This window comes from Plasmodium coatneyi, chromosome 2 (genome assembly GCF_001680005.1).
Source record: "Plasmodium coatneyi strain Hackeri chromosome 2, complete sequence".
Classification (NCBI taxonomy): Eukaryota; Apicomplexa; class Aconoidasida; order Haemosporida; family Plasmodiidae; genus Plasmodium; species Plasmodium coatneyi.
The window spans coordinates 605,887-622,725 of NC_033557.1; the positions used below are offsets into that span (position 1 = coordinate 605,887).

Sequence of the window (16,839 nt, forward strand, 5' to 3'; positions counted from 1 at the left end):
AAAAATGTAGAAAGTGAAATAAGTGTAAAAAGGTAAAAAAAAATTAGAAAATAAAAAATAAAAAGTGTGCACCATGGTGTAGTTGGAGCTGCGAGTACTATTACCCATGGTTACACTGAAAACACTCCCCCCTTATTTATGTCTTAGGTGTAAGTGCAAGTGGTCCTACTGCACAAGGAGCAGCAGATACTTCGACTGTTAAAGTAGAGAACAATGCAAAGGGAATCCCAGATGATCCAGAAGCTGGTCCGGCATTTGCCGTTAGTTCGAGTAGTAATGATGGTACCCAAGGTGTCCCGGGTGCTATTCCTGGTGGTCCACCTGCTGGTGGTAGTACGCAACAAGATACTGAACCAAAGGCCGTTACTGAACCAGATGTTGCACCCCAGAAACCAGAATTACCTTCTGTATCAGGAAGGAAAGGTCCAGTTGTACATACACCAACAAACAAAGTAACACCATCATCACCTGGAACAGCTGCTACAGTTGGAAAAGGTGGTACAGGGAGGGAGGGTGGCGGAGCCACCCCTTCTGTTTCTCCACTTCAATCAGTTAGTAATAATATCAACCCTTCCGAACTCCTTACCCCATACCTTCCTTCCATTCCTGTTCTAATTGGTCTTTCTGCTATGAGTTATCTCCTTTTGAAGGTAAATAAAGAAAAAAAAACAAAAAAAATGAAGAAAACATATTTTCCGCAGAAAGAAAAAAACGAAAAAAAAAAAGAACAAAAAAAAAAAAAAAAAAAAAAAACGAAAAAAAAAAGAATAAAAAGAAAAAAAAAAAAGAAAAAAAAGGTTTAGGATTTCGCATTTAAGGTGTGTGTAAGATTTTGCACTTAGGAAGTGAGTGTGCGATTTCGCATTTTAGGGGTGTGTGTAGGAGTTCGCATTTAGGTGTGTGTGTGTAGGATTTCAAATTTTAGGGTTTGAAGTAGTAATTACTGTTGCATGAACAAACATTTCGCATCCCTATTAAAGAATCATTTTTTTCCCTTTTTTTTTTTTTTTTTTTTTTTTGCAGTACTTTGGAATGCTTCGTAAGGCAAGAAAACGTTACAGAAGAGCTTATGAAGTATCTGGTCCTCCTCCCTTGGAAGAACAACCTCTTGGTCATGTGGGCGACCAGGCAGATGGTCCACATGAATATACCTTAGTAAAGGAACGAAAACAACCAAGATCTGTTCCAACAGGAAGGAAGAAACAAGTTGGTAAACGTCCTGTTGGTCAACGTACCATTATTGATATTCATTTAGAAATCTTAGACGAATGTCAAAGGGAAGATGTGCATTCGACGAGGGAAGACTTTTTTGAAATTTTGGTTCACGAAATTATGGGAAGCCAATTTATAAAGGAGGAAAAGGTTCCTAAGGAAGATGTTCCGAAGCAAGATGTTCAAAGTTAAGATTCCGAATTTAGGGAGGAAGACTTCGTTCCTAAGGAAAATATTCCTAATGAAAAGATTCCTAAGGAAGATGTTCTTAAGGAACAGGTTCCAAGTTCAGATTCCGGGTTTAGGGAGGAAAGACTTTGTTCCTAAGGAAGGTGTTCCTAAGGAAGGTGTTCCTAAGGAAGGTGTTCCTAAGGAAGGTGTTCCAAGTTCAGATTCCGAGTTTAGGGAGGATGACTTCGTTCCAAAGGAAGGTATTCCTGAGGAACAGGTTCCTTAGGAAGAAACAATTTGTAGCCAAATTGTGGATGCTAATCCTTTGGAATTGTTGTGTGTTTGAGGAGTGTGAATTGGAAGAAAGCATCGTGCATAAGGAAATTTATTTGGATTATTTATTACAAAGTGTTTGAGACAGTAGGACGGTGTGTTGTTATACTTCACACGTTATATTATGCTTATACTTAAGAAAAGATAGGCATCCTTAGGAGTGTCTGCATTTTTGAACATTCCTGTATTTGTCATATTTAATAAATCTTTTTTTGTAAACGTGTTACCAAGAGGTTTATTTTTATTTTTGTATTTTGTATTTTTTTTTTTCGTGGAAGTTAACCAGCTTTTTATTTGTTTAATAAAAATAATTTGGGACCTTCTCTTTTCACTGTTGTGGATGCTGGGAAGATATGCACGTGGGGGGGTGCTTCCTCCCTTTAGATGCCTCCTCCCCCCCCTTCTTTCTTTTTATTTGCGCCTCTGAAGAGGAGAACCTGGAAAGGTTAAGCAAAAAAGGGTGTAGGCAATGAATTGTGGGCAAAAGGAATGCCTCCGGGAAGGAGAGGTGTTCCGGTTCGTGTGTTAGGAGCGGATGTTTTTAGGGGATCCTTTCAGCTAACCCTTTTTGCCGACCGCTTGGCACCCCCATTGGGAAAAAAAAAAAAAAAAAAAAAAAAAGGAAGAATATTTTGTTTCTTTGTTTGTTTGTTTCCCCTCCGCCGGTACACGGGCGTTCTTTCTTAAATGGTTAAACTACCACGTGTTGTTCCGAAGGGTGTGATATCGCCTCGCCACTGCATCTACACTGTTTTTGAAAAGCTGGCGTTGTCGTGTGGGGGGTGTTTCTTCGTGCAAACGCATCTCTCATTTCGCCATAACGCAACAGTGAAGTAACAATGCGTGGTGCACAGTTGATGAGCTCCCCTTAACGCAAAGGGTGTTTATTTTTTTTCGTTTGGGCGAAATGGGGAGGTATAACCTATGCGCGCACTCTGCTACGCTGCCGCCATAGCGTTTCAATGGTAAAGATTCCCCGATCAAATTGACCCTGAAGGACAGTGATGGACTCTTCTTCGTCCCACTTTATACATATGTGTAAAATACCACCTTCACGAGGGTATCCGTATCCTCTCGTGTGTAATCCTCTTTTCTCCCTTGGGTCCTTCCCCAGAAGTGTAAGAATTATATGAACAGAAAAAGGAAAAAAGAACTTCCTCCGTTGTAATGCCTGGATCATTTGTAACATCCGTCGTGGGTACGACGAATAATGACCACTGTATTGTGTGCCCATGTGGAATTATGCATTCCGTTTGGTGCGCATTGGGGGAAACTGGCTGTGTGTAGGAGTTAGTCCATCCGCGTGTGACGCAAACCTGCTTGGGCACGGACACCCAAACTGGGTATGGTAAAGTGGCCAGTGGACGGGTATACCGCACACTTTGACGAACACGAGGGTTGCAGACGTAACACGAAAAATGACCCAAGTGCTTACTCTTATATGTGGCAATCCATATTCATCTGTCGCCCATTTTTCCGCTCGAGGGGGAAGGACAGTTGTCCTGCGGCCAATGCGATATTTTGTGGCACTGTGTTTTATTTTGCTGCACTCTGCCTTTTTTTTGCTTCATTTTGTTTATTTTTCTTTTTTTTTCCTGTTTGAAGGCCTGGTGAGGTGAGGCACAAATGTCACTCGCGTCAGGCGAATGCAAAGACTTGGTGAGTCACCCATCTGGTGTGCCGCGCGGGTTGCCTTGCATGTGGATAAGCGGCACTGTGGCCAAGGGGTCATGTGGCTATGCAGTCATGCTGTTATGCGTTCGTCCAGTCAGGTCCTCTTTAGGACATCTCCACACAAGGGGGCCACTCCTCTGTGGGTAAACATCCCCCCCTCAACGGACTTTCACACAAGGAGGGATGAAAAAAAAATATATATATTCTTTGCAGTGATGTTGCATATAAGGGGGGGCGAGGAATTTCCTTTGTTCCTTTTTCTCATCCCTCTGCTGTTTTTTTTTTTTTTAAATGCATTTGGCAATTGGCAAATTGAAGTTGGCGGTTTCCAGTTCGTTGGTGGTTAACGGATGTGCCTTTCTCCCTCTTGCGCGCTTCCTAAAACTTCCAGCAACATTTGCTGCACCCCGTTCGCCTCTCAGCCATTTTCTGCATGCACACATGCGCATTGGAAAAGGTACATCTGCGTCGTAGCCGCAGCCCCGCTTCGCAGTTACGCAGTTGTGCACATCAATTAATGGCCCACCTTTTTTTTCTTTTTTTTTTTTTTTCTTTTTGCATGTGTTCGTATGTCACGCGGACACATGCAACATCCAACAGCGCGGAATCGGAAGGACGAACGCGCAAACGTGAGGAAGCACACAAATGGACCAAATGGGCAAAAGGAATATTGGACGAATGGAATGACGAATGGATAACGAATGGTCGAACGAATGGTCGAACGAATGGATAACGAATGGACAACGAATGAACGAATGGACAAAGGACGAATATTGGCTATGGTCGCATGTAATGTAGTATTTCGGGGGGACGGAATTGGGAGGGTGTGCGGCGTCGCCGAGCTACACACCACCCTGATAGAAAGAACGCACTTGCTTTTCCTCAGCAAAAGGAACGTCGTCAAAAATTGAAAAAAGGGAAAAATGTAATTTAGAAGGATATGCCAGATAAGGGCGACCTGTGCAATGATGTGCAAAGGGTATGTACAAAGGACGTCTAAGGAAGGAAACGAGGGTCTAAGGAAGGAAAGGAAGGGTCTAAGGAAGGAAAGGAAGGGTCTAAGGAGGAAAAGTTCAGGTTTTATGTGTTAGAAGTAAAGGGTCTAAGGAATGAGAGTGAAGGAATAAGCGTAAAGGAATAAGAGTGAAAGAATGAGAGTGAAGGAAAGAAAGGAAAGAAGGAATGGAAGGAAAGGAAGAAAAGAAAGAAGGAATAAGAAGGAAAGAAAGGTAAGCAAGAAAGAAAGGAAGAAAAGGGAGTGAAGGAAAGATGAGGAATTGAAGGTATGCGTTCGGGTTTTAGGGTTAAGGAAAGTAAGTGAAGGAGTGAAGGAGTGAAGGAGTGAAGGAATGAGAGTAAAGGAATGAAGGAAAGGAAGGTTCTATGGAGGAGAATGGGTCTAAGGAAGGAAGGTTTAAGGGAGAAAAAAAGAAGAAGGAAGGTTGTTAGGGTAGTTGGTGGGTGGAAGGAAGGTATTGTTAGGGGTGGGAGTGAAGGAAGGTGTGTTTGTTGTGTTAGGGTGGAAGAAAGGGATGTTAGGTGGTAAAGTGGTAGGTGGAAAGGAAGGTTGTTAGGGATGGTGGAAGGAATTGCTCCCTTGCAAAGTCAGATGCATGAAGAACTGCACAAAGGCATCACAAGAATTTACGGTGAAAGGGTCCTTCAAATGAGGGTGGAAGAGAAGCTGTCTATGGGGATTCTTTTACAAAAGATGGTGAAGCTGGGTTAATATGTTGCGCAGAGCTGGGGGGGAGTGTTTTGGACAGAACGGAGGAAGCGCCTGAGGTGGATGTCTCTGCAAATGTTCGTGGCGCGGAAGGAGATGAAGGCTCAATGTGATGGATACTGAACCATTTACCGGATGGGAGGGAGCATAGAGAAGAGGCATTTCTGCGCAAGAAGGTGGAACAAAGGGTGAAGGCGCCCAAGGAGAGCAGTACGGGCAAGCAGACCAACCTGACCAGTGGGACGCACAAATTCCCCCCGGTGGAAGACCCATCCGTATGCCACTGAAGTATGAAATTATTAGGAAGCCTGATGAACGGATGGGCTGCTTTCTCCAGGGGGGGGAGAAGATGTTGCAACAGATGGACAGCTCCTTCTGGTGGAGTTGTATGGGGCGCAGGAGGGTGACCTCCTGCCTCGACTTTTTGTCTTGCTCCGGTATGAACACCTGCCTTAGAGGTGCCCTGAGGGAAGAGATGGTCATCGATGTCAGTCCCTGCAGGAAGATTTTAATCACGAGTAGGTATATGAAAGGGGGTACAGAAGGGGACTTCACAGAAAAGGGGCCTCATGGTTTACCAATCCAAGGGTGAGGTAAGAGGTAGGTCATTCTAATATTGTGGGACCGAACCCGAAGAGCTCGTGTCGACTGCACTGTATACACAGCTATATGCGTAATTCTCGTGACAGATGCAGCATATGCGATGATATGGGATTTTTGTCGCAAAACAATCAATCTATGGTACTTAAGAGTGAGCTTTCTACGAAGAAGTAACACTTTTTAGAAAAACGCATCTGTAAGAAGGAGAAGGGGAGCATAGGAATGGTAAAAAAGAGATCATTTGACCATGTCCCATCGGAAGAGAAGTCACACAGAAAAAAAAGGATGGATTCAAAGGAGAGTTTCTTATTTGACACCTCAAGGAAGGTAGGGAGGGTAACTTCTCTTTTTCCTAAGTTAATAAAAGAGTAAATAGCAACCTTCCCCACTCCTTCCTCCCTCTTTTTCCTATACATTCCACCTATACATTTCTTTTACAAATACTCTAAAGAAGAGAACAAGAAGGAGAAGAAAGAGGAAGAACTTACCCACACCACCATCATTCTACACTCTTCCCTTCTCTTTTTTCTTTTAATTTTTTCTCTTTCGTATTTTTTTTTTCCCTTCGCCTTCTTACTTCCTTCAAAAGAAAAAAAAAAGTTTCCTAATCTTTTTTTCTTTTATATATTATTCTTAAAAGAAGAAGAAAGAGAACAAAAAAAGAATGTATTTTCTTTTTTTTTTTTTTGTTAGAGATTAAAAAAGAGTTTATGAAAGGAAGAAAAGGAAGAAGAAAAGGTGTAAAGAAGGAAGATTTAAAGAGAAAAGGAAGTTTAAAGAAAAAGTGTAAGTAAGGAAGTTTTAAGGAAGAAAAAAAAGAAGGTAGGTGTAAAGAAGGAAGGTTATTCTTTTTTAAAGAAAAGAAGAGAATCGTAAAAAAAGAAGGGGCAGGTAGGTAATCCCTGTTTTCTCTTTTTTTTTAGAAGAATGCAAATGGAGGTACATAGGTATGAGAGGCATAGGAAAGAAGAAAAGGAATTACATATCTTGCTCTTTTTTTTTAATAAGAATGCAAGCGCATAAAGAAAGGAGAAGTGGATAATTCCTCCTCTCTTTTTTTTAAAAGAAAACGAGGAAATAAAAAAAAAAGTGGGAAAAGTAGGAAAGTAGGTAATTCTTCTCCCTTTCTTCTTCTCTGTTCTTTCTTTTTCTTTTTTTCAGAAGGAATGTGGTGTACAGGAAAAGGGAAGAATAAGGAAGGTTGCATGCGCAGAATGTTTCTGTTTTTTTGTTTTTTTTTTTAGGAAGGAAAAAATAAACAAAAGTAAGAAAAGAATAAAATTGTAAAAAGGAAGAACAAAAAAAAAAAAAAAAAAAGAACAAGGTAATAAGGAAGAGGTGAGGTGAATAATTCTTTCTTCTCCTTTTTTTTTTTTAAAAAAGAGCAAAGGGGGTATATGAGTAGGAAGGATAGGAAGTGGAGGAAGACTATTTCTTTTTTTAGATTAATTCTTAAGAATAATTCCTTAGTTAAGGAAGAAGTTGAAAAAGTGTAAGGAAGGAAATGAAGTAAGGGGAGGATTGAATAAGGCGTATAGGGAAAGTACTAATGAGCACTTCCCATAGGTAGGAATATTGAGTTAAGGAAAATATTAAAAAAAAAAAGAAGAATGAGTGAATAACTAAAATTAACAAGAAGGAGCAGGGAAGGATATATGTTATGGGCAAATGCAGGAACTAACGGAAGAGGAATATAAGAAAAGTCAAGAAGAATATATAGGAGTATGGGGAATGAAATAATGGGAAGAAGGGAAGGAAAAATGAAAAAAATAGAAAATATATAAAAAAAACTTAAAATAAGGTAACAGTCTGAAAATTAGTACCAGCTTCTTTCAAAAAGCTCATATTAGCATGGCACCTAGTGAAAGGAAATTTATTAATTTTTGGTTACAATGGAGGCAGCGACACCCAAAGGATAGTACCGATGTAATAAGTTACACATAGAGCAGGAATATAAGGAACTAGTGTAACAATATGCATATGAATGTATATTACACGAAGATGTGAACCAATGTATGTGTCTCTCCCCTTATTCCTGTACTGTAGGGGCACATATGGGGGTACATAGAGAAAATGTTAAAGGCTCTAAAGGGATATATGGTCACGGAGATACCGCAGTTACAACTATTATGCTCAAAGGGAGCAGTTGAGGGGATGGGAATGGAATATGTCAGAGACAGCGAGCACCTATGCAAAGCCCTAAGTAAAATATTCTTCTGGATGAATGGACGAAATCAGGATGGCTCGAAGCAGGGTTGGCAGAAAGGAGGGACGGAAGTGGACGATGTTCAGCTAATGTTCCGGTGTATAGCGGGGAATGTGGCCATATGGGCCATGTTTGGAAATCATTGCCATTTGGAAGAAATGATAAAATATACAACGGACGCTGTGAGCGGGCAGTTAACAATGTTTAATATACAGGCGGAAACAATAAGGAAATGTGGGGACTACAGTTTTAAAGACTTAAAAGTAGGTTCACAGTTACTTGGGGAGAAAGTTAAAAAGTGGGTAGAAGAAAACAAAGCAGGGTTAGATGACTATACTACAGTTCAGCAACATGAAAGTACAGTATGCGAAGAATTGAAGAAAAGAGCAGTATCAACCAAGGAAGGGAAAAACGAAAAGAAAGAGTTACAAGAAATAGGTGGATATAAAGAAAAGGAAATGAAGGAAGTGGCAGAAATTATACAGAAGGAGAAATACTTAACACAGAAGAATGCGGAAGAACTAATGGAAAAAATAGAAAATAAAGAATTAAAGGATAATGATGCAATTGCAGGAGCAGTAAATAAAAAAATACAGGAACAGAAGAAACCATCTCCACCAGGTAAATCCTATCAAAAGATTACTCTTATAACCAAATAAAAATAGGGAACAACAACAACAGCAACAACCACAATTACCATCCTCAGGTGGTGATCCCTGCACGGGCGACTTCTGTCAACGCATAGAGTGCGTAACAAAGAAATGGAGTGTAAACAAAAGTCAGCCGGTAACCTGGGTAAGTGAACACAATATATATATTGTCTTCATTAGAAAATAATAGGGAGGGAACACAATATGGTCCTCATTACAAAAAGAAGACAGTGTTGTTCATTCGAATTATGTGAACACAATATTGTCTTCATTACAGTTTGGGGACAGTTTTTTTTTTGTGTGTGTGTGTGTGTATTGCAGTTTTGTACAAAACGGATATACGGGGGAAGAAAATAGACGTACACATAACGTGCACATAATTGTAGTGGGTGGACATAATTGTAGGGTGGACATATAATAATTATGGGGTGCACATAATTACATAGCATAGATTTGTTTCCTTCTACTCCCTCCCTCTCTTTCCTTGAACAGAGTAACATGGAGGATGACATTAACAAGGAGGCTAAAGATATGTTTACTAAAATATCTCAGGATAGCAGCACAAATGTGCCAAGTTATTGTACGAGTAATACAGATCAAAGTAGTAAAATAGTCACTGCCCCAGAGAAGACAGCATGCCAATACATTTCCACAGGTTTAAAACATATTTATGAAATTAAAGTAGAGGACAGCGATAAGAACGAACAGAAAGGAGGCAGTGATCAGAAGGCCAAGGACAACAGAGAGTTCAAACAAACCATGTTATGTGCAGTACTGAACGCATACATAGATGAATTGAAACAGAAGGTGAAATCACCCTGTAAGGTCGATGAGCAAACAATAAATCAAGTATTTGATAAGGGAAATGGGCAACTTAAAGATTGGTGTTTAGATAAGAAGAATAGTGATTGTGTTAAATGTGAAAGGTTTGAAAATTTATCTTGTAAAGTAGGTGAAGCGAAAGTGAAGGAAAAGTTAAAGACAACGATCAGTGCAGATGAAAATGTGCAAACAACTCTGTCTACTATAAGTTCTCTAAATAGGAACTTATGTGATGGCGCCCAATGCGTAATATCACAATGGGCCAGGGACAGAAGGGGAAAGGGCACAAGCGTATGGGAGGTTTGGAAAGGATTCTTACTTTCCACTGAATTACTGTAACATACATTGTACATAGAGAAGTGTATATATGCAGGAAAATAATAAATGAAGGTTCCGTTTAGGTATTTAATATACGTACATATTTCCTTCCCTTATTTGTAGAGTGACATGTGGGGAAAGGATGACATCGAAAAAATATTGAAAGACTTGTCGAAGGATATAACCAATGATAAGGGAACCAACGATGATCTCTGCAATGATGCCACCTGGGGACAGGATGCATCAGCAGAAACAAAGAAGAAGGCATGCAACCTTATTGTGAAAGGCTTGAAGCATACATATGGAATTGAGAAATATGGAACCGGTAAAAATAATGAACCAGAGAATAATAGAATATTTTCACAAACTATGGCATGTGTAGCATTAAATGTATTAGCAAATGAAATAAAGGGGAAGTGTCCTACCACGGAGGACGCTATAAAGAAGGCCTTTACTGAAAATAAGGATCTTCACATCCGTGCGTGTAAGCAGAATCCATGTGATCAATGTAAGTGGGAAACTTGTACGGATATTCTGGTTGGAAACGAGAAACTGCGGGATGGAATAAAAGACAGGCTCCTGAAGAATGGCCAAATAACAACAACTTTAAGTACTATAAATAATACCTTATGTCAGCGCGCCCAATGTGTAACAACACAATGGAAAAATGACAAAAGGGAAGAGACGAACCAAAATTTTTGGGAGGTTTGGAAAGGATTCATATTGGACATTGCTTTCTAATTGTATAGAATTAAAATGGAACGATATATATATAGATATGTATATATATATGTTCACAGGGAAAAAATGGAAAATTTTTCGCAAAAGTACTACCTATACTTACATGTTCCTTCATTTTTTGGTATACGCAGAAGGACATTTGGAATAGTGACGTTCCAATTATATTGGAAAAACTATCTAAGGCTATGGCCGTAGGGAATGGAATTGAATCAACTTTATGTAATAACATTAATGGGAAAAGTACACCAACTGCCGAAGAAAAAAAGGCATGTACTTACATTGTTCGGGGTTTAAAACATATATATAGTATTACAGAGGGTTCGCAGGGCACTTCTAATGAGCACAAAAAAAATTACAGAATATTTAAACAAACTATGGCCTGTCTAATATTGAATGAATATGGGAAACTTCTTGGGGAACAATCATGCATAGAAGAGCAGGACGTACAAAAAGTTTTTACTGGTGTAGGTAATCTTCACGGAGATGCGTGTACGGAGAAATCATGTGATCAATGTAATTGGGACCCATGTTCAAATTTTAGCATTGGACAGAAGAACCAACGGGAAGAAATAAAGAAAAAGCTCCTAGAGAAGAAGGAAATACAGGAAACTCTAAATAACATATGTCAATCGAAACCACCTCCCAACCTTGGTCCACAACCTGCCAAACCAGCCGGCACTAAACTGACAGTTAAGAGTAACTGTACAATCATAGGATTGGAGGAAAATGAAGAAGGTATGTTTTGCACTGTATATTTTCCACTACAGTTAAACAAAATGTGGGTATATGCAGCACAGTACAAACTGTGCTTAAAGTGAAGATAGTGTCCAAGAGCCGTAGGTACCTATATATGAACTCCCCCTTATATTCTACGACTTATTTATAGAAACATGGGATACGGTACTCACTGCATTTTCAAATAATCCAAGTGATGCTGATGGGAAAGATATATATAATAAGTGGGAAGGATATAAAAGTGTATGTGAGAACCATGCAATAACGGATGGGGAGTGGACAGAAGTGGAGAAGAGTTTCTGTAAAATTTTAATAAGGAATTTATTAATAGCGAATGAGAAGAAATTCCAGTGTGAAAGTCATAAAACAGAAATTCCAGGGAAGTACTGTGTAACGAAGTGTGATTTGTTGAATATGTGGCTCTTGTACGTGAAGGATCGTTGTGTAAGTAGTGATGTTATTAAGTATGCGTATGAAGCAATGTATGCTGTGGAAGATAATTTAGGACAAGGGGGGACAGGTGGACTATGTAAGTACGGAGAATTTGATAATCTTCAGAGAGATAATGGTGACGTACTGAATACGGTCACCAGTAAAATGATATGTGATGGAAAAAGGGGAAAATTGGGGAATATACACCATAAAGGATGGTGCACTGATAGTAACAGGAAATATACGAAGAACCTACTTCCAGGCGCGGCCCGTACTGGTAGTGCAGGTGAAGAAAGTGGAAAAGGGAAATTACTCTTAGATAAATTAGATGAAATGGAGCAGAAAGTGAAGGATCAATTGGAAGTAGTGAAGAAGGAAGTTGAATCAGCATCATCCAAACCAGGAGCACCCCAACCTGGTGGAGCATCATCTCCAGGTGGCTCATCCTCCTCACGTGGTGCAAGTCCTAAGACTCCATGTGAACGCATAAAAGAAGCAGAGGACACATGGAGGAAGATCCAAAAAACCTGGAACGAGGTAAGGAATAGTAATTTCCCCTTAAGTTTTAGTAGAGTGGAATGTATAAGCAGAATTCCATATACTGAAGAAAAAAGAAAAAGGAAGAATGTAGAATCGTCTATACACTCGATTCACCATATATTTTGCTCCATTTTTCCTGATTTGGACAGGGGAAATTTTGGGGGGACACTAAGGCCAGGATTGATGGACTTGCCAGGGACATACCTCAATCGAAAGCGCAGGTGGACAATTCTTGCGGAGACATGGAGAAGGATGATGGTACACATGATGGTCCAAACAGGCGAGCATGTCAATACATTAAGGGGGGATTGGGCAGTATATACAATATTACAATAGATTCGGGGGATACAGATGCCGAAGATAACTGGAAATTTAAAAGAATTATGGCATGTGCAGTGTTAAATTTATATGCTGATAAAATCAGGGACACGTGCCCTAGCACGGAGGACAGCATAAGCAAGGCCTTTATGGATGGACAGAAACTGAAGAACAATGCATGCCCCACGGGTACTACTTGTGAGGAATGCAAAAGGGAGGACTATGCAACTTGCAAAATAGACAATCAAGAAATAAAGGATAAGTTGGGTGGTATGATCCAAGGGAATAGTGAACTGATGGAAACAATAACTTCTATATGTACAGTCAACCCACCTGGTGGCAATGTCAAACCAGCTGCCACTAAACCAGCAACTACGAGACCTCCTGTTGTTCAAGAGACGAAAAATTCATCGGCGAAGCAGCCCAAGGTAGATAGTACTGGGGAAGATAAGTGTAAGGATAGTCTTAAGAGTGCCAGTTTTAAGAGCACTTCTCAGGCTGTCAGCTTAAGTGCAGGGTGTATGTCTGATTCAGATTTAGGACTGAGTGAAGATGCTAAGAGAATGTTGAAGAAACAGGATGATGAAGAGAAAGATCGTGCTGCTGCTGGTCCAGGTGGTACTCAATCTAGTGCTGCCTCTCCAGTAGCTGGTGCTGGTGACGATGGTGTACCGGGAGGTTTAGTACCAGGTGCTGGTGGTGTTGCACCGGGTGTTCCAGGGGTAGGTGGTATTCCCGGACAACCTGCTTCCGTCGAAAATTCTACTTCACAGACTGTAGATCCAGATGGAAAGGGGAAGGATGGCGTTACACCAATTCAAGACCCACAGATTATAACTAATGGTCAAGTTCCTGATACTACGCCCAGTCTTTCGCCTGCCGGCACATTACCACCTGCGCAGGGGCTAGATACTGTAACGGAAACTATACAAACACATACAACATCACATTCACCAGGACCAAGACAGAGGAAGGGAAGTTTACCATCCTTCCCTAGGAATGTAAGGAATGTAAGGAAGGAAGGGATGGTCAACCCTTCTGACCTTCTTCCTTACCTTCCTACAATCCCTGTGTTCCTTGGTGTTTCTGCTATGAGTTATCTCCTCTGGAAGGTAAGAACAAAGAAAAAAAAAAAAAAAAAAAAAAAAATTATTTTTAGAAAAAAAGAAGGATGAAGAAAAAAAAAAAAGAAGGAAAGAGTTAATGAGTAAGTGTGTGTAGGATTTCGCATTTTAGGGGTGTGCGTGTATAGTATTTCGCAATTTAGGGTGTGTATGTACAGAATTTCGCATTTTAGGGGTGTATGTGTAAGATTTCGCATTTTAGGGTGTACGTGTAGGATTTCGCATTTTAAGGTGTGTGTTTGTAGGATTTTGCATTTTAGGGTGTATGTATGTAGGATTTCACATTTTAGGGTGTGTGTATGTGTAGGATTTCGCACTTTAGGGAGTGTGTAGGATTTCACACTTAAAGTTATGGTTTCAAGGTATAAGAACAGGTATATGGCCTGGTGTTTAATTTTTAACAGACGAATTGTTCCCAGAAGAATGTATCTAAATAATGGAAAAAATAAAAGAGAAAGGAAGGAAAAAAAAAAAAAGAAAAGAAAAGAAAAGAAAGAAAAATAAATAACACATCCTGTATTAGATGTAAATTTTGCACTTATATTACAATGATAATTCTTGTTTTAAGAGCAATATTTCGCACCTTAAAAATTACTTACCCCCCCTTTTCTTTCTTCCTTTCTTCCCTTCTTTTTTTTAGTATTTTTTCCTCGGTAAAGAAAGACGTCGTTACAAAAGAGCTCATCAAGTATCTGCTCTTCCCCCCTCAGAAGAACAACTGCTTGATCATGTGGACCAACCTGGTCCGCATGAATATACCTTAGTAAAGGAACGAAAACAATCAAGATCCGTTCCAACTGGAAGAACGAAGAGGCTCAAAAAACTGGGTGCCCTTCAACGTACTATTATTGATATTCATTTAGAAGTCTTAGACGAATATCAAAAAGGGGAAGTCCATTTGATGAAGGAAGAGTTTTTTGAAATTTTGGTTCAAGAATTTATGGGAAGCGAATTTATAAAAGACAAAAATGTTCCTAAGGAGGATTTTCTTAAGGAACAGGTTCCAAGTTCAGATTCCGAGTTTAGGGAGGATGACTTCGTTCCAAAGGAAGGTATTCCTGAGGAACAGGTTCCTTAGGAAGAAACAATTTGTAGCCAAATTGTGGATGCTAATCCTTTGGAATTGTTGTGTGTTTGATGAATGTGTGAAATGGGGAAGAAAACGTATGTGATAAGGAATTGCATATGTAGATCATTTATTACAGAATGTTTGAAAAATAAGACGATTATGGATGTTAATCTTGGCTTTGGTATTTGAGGAGTGTGTGTGAAATAGAAGAGAAAATGTGTGCATGATAAGGAGTTGTATTTAGATCATTTATTACAAAATGTTTGAAAAAAGCAAAGCGGTGTGTGGTGTTATACTTCACATTTTACATTATGCTCGAACTAATGAAAAGTAGTCATTCTCAGGAGTGTCTTTATTTTTGAACATTCCTATATTTGTCAAATTTAATAAATCTTGTTTTGTAAACATGTGACCAAGAGGTTTATTTTTATTTTATTTTTTTTAGTGTAAGTTAACCAGTTTTTAATTTGTTTAATAAAAAAAAATTTGAGAAGTTCCTCTTTCATTGTTTGGATGCTGAGGAGGTATGCTTATCAGGGGTTCCTCGTCCCCTTGGCGGCGCCCCCTTTTTTTTTTAATTTGCGCCTTAGAAGGGAAGAACCTTGAAAGATTAAGCAAAAAAGGGTGTAGGCAATGAATTGTGGGCAAAAGGAATGCCTCCGCGAAGGAGAGGTGTTCCGGTTGGTGTGTTCTGAGCGGATGTTTTTAGGGGATCCTTTCAGCTAACCCTTTTTGCCGACCGCTTGGCACCCCCATTCGGAAAAAAAAAAAAAAAAAAAAAAAAAGAAAGAATATTTTGTTTCTTTGTTTATTTCCCCTCCGCCGGTACACGGGCGTTCTTTCTTAAATGGTTTTAAAATGGCACGTGTTGTTCCAAAGGGTGCAATCTCGCCTCGCCACTGCTTTTCTACACTGTTTTGAAAAGCTGGCGTTGTCGTATGGGGGGATTTTCTTCGTGCAAACGCATCTCACATTTCGCCATAACGCAACAGCGAAGTGAAGCGGCGAAGTAGCGATGCGCAGTGTACAGTTGATGAGCTCCCCTTAACGCAAAAGGTGTTTAGTTTCTCTTTGTTTGGGCGAAATGGGGAAGTATAACCTATGCGCGCACTCTGCTACGCTCCCCCCATAGCGCTTCAATGGTAAAGGCTCCCCGATAAAATTGAACCTGAACGACGATGATGGAATTTTCGCCGTTCCACTTTATACATGTGTAAAATATCACCTTCAGGAAGGCATCCCTATCTCTCGTGTGTGATCCTCTTTTCACCCTTGAGTCCTTCCCCAAAAGTGTAAGGATCGAATGAACCGAAAAAGAAAAGAAAACTTCCTCCGTTGTAATTCATCGATCACTTGTAACATCCGTCGTGGATACTACCAATAAATACCACTGTGTTGTGTGCCCATGAGGAATTATGCATCGGTTTTGTGCGCATTAGGGGAAATCGCCTGTGCGTGGGAGTTCAATCCATACGCGTGTGGAGTAAACCTACTTGGGCACAGACATCCAAACTGTGCGTGGCGAAGCGGGTAACAGACGGGAAAACTGCCAGACTACACACTTTAGCGAACACGAGAGTTGCAGACGTTACGCGAAGCATGACCCAAGTGGTTAGTCTTATAGGTGGCAGTCCATTCGTTATTTTGTGGCACTGTATTTTATTTTGCTTCATTTTACTTTATTTACTTTTTCTTTTTCTTTTTTTTTTTTTCTTTTTGCGCTATTTAATTTATTTAATAAAATGCCATGTCACTTATTTTACATAAAGAGATATTTTTACCTAAATGATGTACAAAAATTGGGGGGGAACCACAGACAGACGGGTGAGATTTTCCCCTAGCGGTTGCACAAAACAACCTACGGGGAATTTTTCGCCTGAATTTTTTCTTTTCCCAGTTGTAGAGCAAATTGCCGCTCATTTGGTAACTACCCTGTTTTGCTTAAAATGTTTCGCAAAGAAAAAATAGAGAAGTATAGAATAGAAAAATATAAAATAGAAAAGTATAAAGGTAGAGAAATAGAAAAAATAGAAAACTACTGGAAAAAAAAAAAATTTGAATAAATTTTTAAAAAAAATGCGAGAGGGATGATTATTACTTCGCGTAGCTCTTCAGGAAAACCGTAACAATGAAGACATGGCAAGAGATTCCTTTTTGCAGACAAAACG

General features: G+C 39.7%; 2 protein-coding genes across 2 annotated transcripts; both read left to right on the plus strand.

Annotated features, from left to right (window-relative positions):
* Nucleotides 1–213: 213 nt before the first annotated feature.
* On the plus strand, nt 214–1,404 carry PCOAH_00003370 (SICA antigen; the record flags this gene model as incomplete). The annotated part of the gene is made up of 3 exons (XM_020057152.1): nt 214–452; nt 557–650; nt 1,024–1,404. The coding sequence occupies 3 exons, from the start codon at nt 214–216 to the stop codon at nt 1,402–1,404; spliced, it is 714 nt and encodes a 237-aa protein (XP_019912634.1).
* A 9,115-nt stretch (nt 1,405–10,519) lies between these two features.
* PCOAH_00003380 (SICA antigen) lies at nt 10,520–14,680 on the plus strand (the record flags this gene model as incomplete). Its single annotated transcript, XM_020057153.1, has 6 exons — nt 10,520–10,558; nt 10,585–11,188; nt 11,221–11,289; nt 11,340–12,157; nt 12,310–13,479; nt 14,243–14,680. The coding sequence occupies 6 exons, from the start codon at nt 10,520–10,522 to the stop codon at nt 14,678–14,680; spliced, it is 3,138 nt and encodes a 1,045-aa protein (XP_019912734.1).
* Nucleotides 14,681–16,839: the final 2,159 nt, after the last annotated feature.